Here is a 6000-nt window from a genome sequence, read left to right as displayed (position 1 = left end):
TCAAAATGACAACACAACACCACAGGACTACAATATAAATAAATCGGAGAACACAATTGATAAAGAATCACACGAACAACAGCCAACAAAAGGCAACAAGTTCAAAATTTTAATACGCCAGAAGTGCATTTTGTCCACACAAGACCTACTAATGACCCCCAGATATAAAAGTTTACAAGCCGAATCAAGTACAAAGTTGAACAGCATCGAGGACCAAAAAATAAAAAAAGTTGTGCCAAAAACGGCAAGGGTTTTCTGTTAGTTACCAGAACATCCCTATTATTTAGAATAATTTATACTGTAACCATTTTATACTCAAACAGTCCAACCAGCATAGTTATGACCAAGATACGTCAGTGCGAAATGTTAGAAATATATGTGCAATTGTCAGTCATACGCGTAAAGGATTTATCACTGACTGATTAATCGGATAAAGGGCTTGATTAAGGTGTCAAAATTTCCAGTCATGTATTTCCACATATCTTCAGCAAGTTCATTCTATCTCAAAGTCAAACAAACAGTGATTTGATTATTAACCAGATTCCATTTAGGTCCATTTTTTTGTGCGAAGGGATTCGGTTGCCAACCTCATTTTGTATTATTCCAGATATTTTATCTGATTCGTGCATAGCAGTCACTTTCGTAGGCAGATCTTTTCAAGCAATACAGACATCTCTTTTAATTTTGTCAGGTTTACCATCCTCAATAAAAGTTTGTTAAGTAACCCATTGTTTTGATTCTGAAAAGTTAAAAATAGGTGATTCAGCTTGATTATAGTTATTTTATAATTACATATAATTATGTGTTTGACCAATTCTTCATTTTCATTAAAAGATTCTGATGAACCATCTGAAGTAAGTGTGGCGTAATCAGAATATTCTAAGTTTTCACTGGTGATACCTTTACTGTTTTAGTATTCTCTGTATTGTAAAAAAAAAACACCTGAAAGATAACAATTCTTTATTATTGCTGATTTGATATTTGTACAAAAGTTTTCTTCCAGTGTTTTATGGAATTACTAAAGTTAACCAAAACTGTTCCATAAAAACAACGAGATAAAATCAAGTATTTGTTCAAATTCAGTAAGATAGATACTTTTTAATATGATCCTCATTTTTATAAATCTCCTGTTTACAAATCCTGTCTGAATTTTTCGAAAAACTAAGTATTTTCTTATCCAAAGAGTAGAATACCTTAGTCGTATTTGGCACAACTATTTGGAATTTTGGGTCCTCAACGCTCTTCAAATTTGTACGTTTTTAACTGTTTTGATCTGAGCGTCACTGATGAGTCTTATGTAGACGAAACGCGCGTCTGGCGTACTAAATTACAATCCTAGTACCTTTGATAACTATTTTTCTCAGTTTATTGTGTGTATTCTTTGTCTATTTTTGACTTATAAGTTTGAATGTTCGTTCGGTATTTTTGTGCCTTTCTATTGTACGACACGCGCTTCTATGGTACAACATTAAAAAAACTCGTATCTTTCATTATTTTTGTTGTTGTTTACAAGCAATGTTGAAGTATCATATTGCAGCATTTAATGCAAATACCAAGGAAATCATGTGCTTTGAGTGACTCAGTTGAAACTCTCCTGAGAGGATTGAAGTTTTTACTGCCCTTATGTCACAAATAATGTAAGCCGGATAAGCAAAAAACGAATTCGTTAATACGTCACTAGCAAGATAAGAAAGTCAAATACCGTTATTACATGATGTTCGATAACTCTATTCTTGATGAAGCGCCAAAAACTGTCAAGAAAATACGACATTGCAAAACTCTTGTTTCTAAAAATTAATACCGATACCGTAATAGAAGTTTCTTTTTCAAAGATGTTACTGGTCGAAGGATTCGATATGTCAATGTCAATTAGAAAATTTGGCACTTCTCAGTATAACTTGATTCATCGAGATATAAAACCTGTCATACAAGTAAGAGGTTTAGAGCTATAAAACCAGATTTAATCCACCATTTTCTACATTTGAAAATGCCTGTATAAAGTCAGGAATATGACAGCTGTTGTCCATTTGTTTGGTGTTTTATCATTTGATTTTGTCAATTGATTAGGGACTTTCCGTTTTGAATTTTCATCGGAGTTCAGTATTTTTGTGATTTTATTTTTCATATTTATCGTCTATTTGTCAAATTCTTCCTCTATCTTAGTGTATGACTTATCGAAATATAAAAACTGTCAAATAAAGGGGTGTTACTAGTGGAATTTACAGAGATAATACTTCAGGAAAGCCTTCGTTCTCTCAGGTTTAAATTTATTCCACGTAGCCAAGTATTTTAATTAATAAATGGGAATAAACTCATCATAGATACCAGGACTAAATTTTGTATATACGTCAGACGCGCGTTTCGTCTACAAAAGACTCATCAGTGACGCTCGATCCTAAAAAGTGTAAAAGGCCAAATTCAGTACGAAGTTGAAGAGCATTGACACGGGTGTCATTTGGTTTATCGAGAGAAATGATCGTGCAAGACTATCTAACGGCGGTCAAGTATTGAGAGACGATCGTGAAGGTTCTGGTAACGGATCGTGAAAGACATTTAAATGTCCATTATAGTTCAGAATCTTTGAAAATTCTTAATTTTCAAAACGCTGAACAAATCCGAACAAAAAAATATGTCTGTCAAATTGGTTTAATTTCCTCAACATAACTGTGAAAGAAGATAAAGACAATATGAAGTACTTTTTGAAAAAACACAAAAGGCGCAATGCGTGTCTATGAAATTAATTACAAATACAACGCTTTTTGTACATATAATGGTCATATTTCAGTTTATCAGGATATATTTGAAATTTAATCTTTGGTGTATCTGATAGTACAGTAAAATTAAGGTATATTCTTCTCTTAAAAGCATTAATTTGTATATGAAATCTTGAATTTGTTGAATATCCATCAAACTTGATCGTGAAAGCTCAGGCAACGCATTATTTTGATCGTGAAAGATAATGCGTGACCAGACTTATTACTAGTAATCAGAAATCAGTATTTTTTTTACCATTTGATAAACCTGAAACTGGTTGAAGCCTGTAACTATTTTAATAAGGATGGACATTAAAGTTATTTTTTTTATTCAACACTTTACCTCGAAAGTTAAAAAATCAACAACTAAAAACGTCTCTAAATAAGTTTGAAAGATTTAGCTCTGAGAATCGGTCAAGTGCAATTCAGGCAGACCGACACTAATTAGCCAATAATATGGATATGCAACGTTTAAACCAAAATAATATCCTTCAAACAAAAATTTACAGCAAAACAGCATCTTTCATGAGTAATTTGAGATTGAACGATAACCAACATTTTGTGCAACAGTACTTTCTTAAGTTCTGTATATACAACGCAGATGTGGATTCATTTAACTATATACTACAGACTATAGAATACCGGAGCGCAAATGCTGTAATGTCTCGTCTGCTTTACTTATGATAGTATATTTGTTGAACGCGTCTATAATATCAAGGGTTTAACTAGAAGTGTCAAATGCGCTTAATGTTACTGTCCATCTATTGAGTTACGCCTTTTCAATTGATTTTTATAGTTCGTTCTTATGTTGTACTGTTATACCACTGTCTCAGGTTAGGGGAGGGTTGAGATCCCGCTAACATGTCTAACCCCGCCACATTATTTATTAATGTGTCTGTCCAAAGTCAGGAGCCTGTAATTCAGTGGTTTTCGTTTGTTTATGTGTAGCATATTTGTTTTTCGTTTATTTTTTTATACAAATAAGGCCGTTAGTTTTCTCGTTTGTATAGTTTTACATTGTCATATCGGTGCCTTTTATAGCTGACTATGGGGTATGCACTTTGCTAATTGTTGAAGGCTATGCGGTTAAACTATAATTGTTAATGTCTGTAATTTTTTTTTGTGGATAGTTGTATCTTTGGCAATCATATCACATCTTCTTTTTTTTAAATTATGATTGTCAATGGTTCATAAAAAGAGTGCAAGGTCAGATGAACCATGACATACAGATCTTCACAAATATTCCGTAGACCAAATAAATGTGTTCAGATCGTTACAGTGCCTTAGAACTGGCAAAAGTTATGCTTGGCAAATTAATTCGAAACATAAGATCAAAAGTATATGAAGCCTGACCGACAGCCAGACATAGATATCTTGCTATTTATCAATATATCAAATATAATTGACGTCATCATGGTCATATATGAAACATGTAGACAGACATGTATGTACCATACACGAAATACCATGGCGCTATAGCATACAGGTATATATCCAAAAGGCTAGACAACATAAAACGAGCATTGCCGAATGATGCATGATAATGAGTTCGATGTTATTTGAAGCCTTGCAGAAGTCGAAAATGTACACCTCACAATCATAACAACAGACAGTTATCCTAAAGCTCAACGAAACCGCGATACGGACTTGACCACAAAAATGAATCTTCATCCATAAAATAAGGCAAATTCGGGGTGAATCCTGTCTGACGGACTTGTAGTTTATATGATCCAATTTACAAAATGTGGGTATCCTATAACTCATGATAAGTGAGTACTTCACATGACAATACAATGTTTTATCCTACAATCATCCAACTATTTTACATTTCATTTTCTGAAAATATTAATACTTCGAAAAGCTTAAACCTATTGAGGATGTTGACCTATATAGCTTTTCTCAATATAAATTACAAATATTAATTATGATATAATTGAAGAATAATTTGAACGTCTTCGTAGCTTCAGATCTTTCACGATCCTTTTCACGATCTTCAAAAATGCGGTACGTGATCTTTCACGATCCGAAAAAATCAATTTTTTGTGTAAATAGTTCTTTATTTACCAAGTTTCAGATTATGTTTATACAAAATAGCTATGAGAACAATTTGATTAATTCAAACAGAATGCCCTTATTCGTATTAAAGTAGTTTTTCTAGTCGACTTTGTGAAAGAATCATGTTTGTTTACATTTTTTTGTCACTGAAATGTTGAGAAGCAATCTGCCTTTTTTTGTTTTGTAATAACTATGTACTTTTTAAACTGGATATTCTCACATACTGATCATAATGTTGAACCATTTTGACAGACAGTTTTATTTTGTCGTTAATGTGTCTGTGTACTTCATTAAATTAGAATATGTATTGACCTTTCATATGTCTTCTCGGTTAAATGTCTTTCACGGTCCGTTACCAGAACTTTCACGATCGTTTCTCAATACTTGACCGGCGTTAGATATTCTTTCACGATCATTTCTGTCGATAAACCGAATGACACCCGTGATTGAGGTTTTAATCGAAACTACTGTCTGTTTCTTTTCCAAGTTTTCCGTGCTCATGATGTCATCTGTCAATCGATTAGACTTTATTACCTCACTGGATATCTTATTTCTTTATTTTCAATTTTGTAGTCTGATATAAACATTATACGTGCAAAATATACACACAGTAAGTCTGTTATCATATGTAAGTTTTGCAAGGATCTGGTTACTAAAGATTAATTTGTTACCATTGTTTTAAAAGTCAAACGGAATCAAAACTGATGAGTATATCAACTATTTCACCATATAAGATGTTTATAGGAAATTTATACAATAACAAAAGCCTTATTTTATGTATTTACGAGAATAGAAGGCTTGCAAAAGAAACTGCAATATTTCAGGTTTTTTAGATAACACATGATTTATAAGATAATAAAGTGTTCCCACCTGCCATTTGTTGGAAATAACATATTAGTAATTGCTAAGAAACTTGTAATTTCGTAATTGGAAGTAAGCAAATCTAAACGTAATGACTTTTTTATGATTATTTCTTCAAAAAAAACCCTGCAAAACAGACAATCGACAATATACAAGTGTTACACAAGTGTTTTGCACAGCGGTATACTACTGTTGCCTTCATTTACAGTCACCAGGTTATTTTACATATTGTTTCCTATTTCCAATATGACAAAGTGTGTATTCGTATGGTGGATAAAGCACGCGATAAACCGGTCTCACTTTTCCGGAATTCGTTCGATTACCTCAGTTT

General features: G+C 32.6%; 1 protein-coding gene across 1 annotated transcript in view; it reads right to left on the bottom strand.

Moving 5' to 3' along the window:
- Window positions 1-598: 598 nt before the first annotated feature.
- Window positions 599-6000, bottom strand: part of LOC134725608 (decapping and exoribonuclease protein-like) — a 32589-nt gene continuing 27187 nt past the window's right edge. The window contains exon 7 of the mRNA XM_063589557.1: window positions 599-739. Within this exon, the coding sequence (XP_063445627.1) occupies window positions 703-739 (37 nt within the window). The 3' untranslated portion in view covers window positions 599-702. The remainder of the gene's footprint in view (window positions 740-6000) is intronic.

Source organism: Mytilus trossulus, chromosome 7, assembly GCF_036588685.1.
Source record: "Mytilus trossulus isolate FHL-02 chromosome 7, PNRI_Mtr1.1.1.hap1, whole genome shotgun sequence".
Classification (NCBI taxonomy): domain Eukaryota; kingdom Metazoa; phylum Mollusca; class Bivalvia; order Mytilida; family Mytilidae; genus Mytilus; species Mytilus trossulus.
The sequence above is the reverse complement of the archived record's forward strand: the minus strand, read 5'-3'. Positions and strand labels throughout refer to the sequence as shown.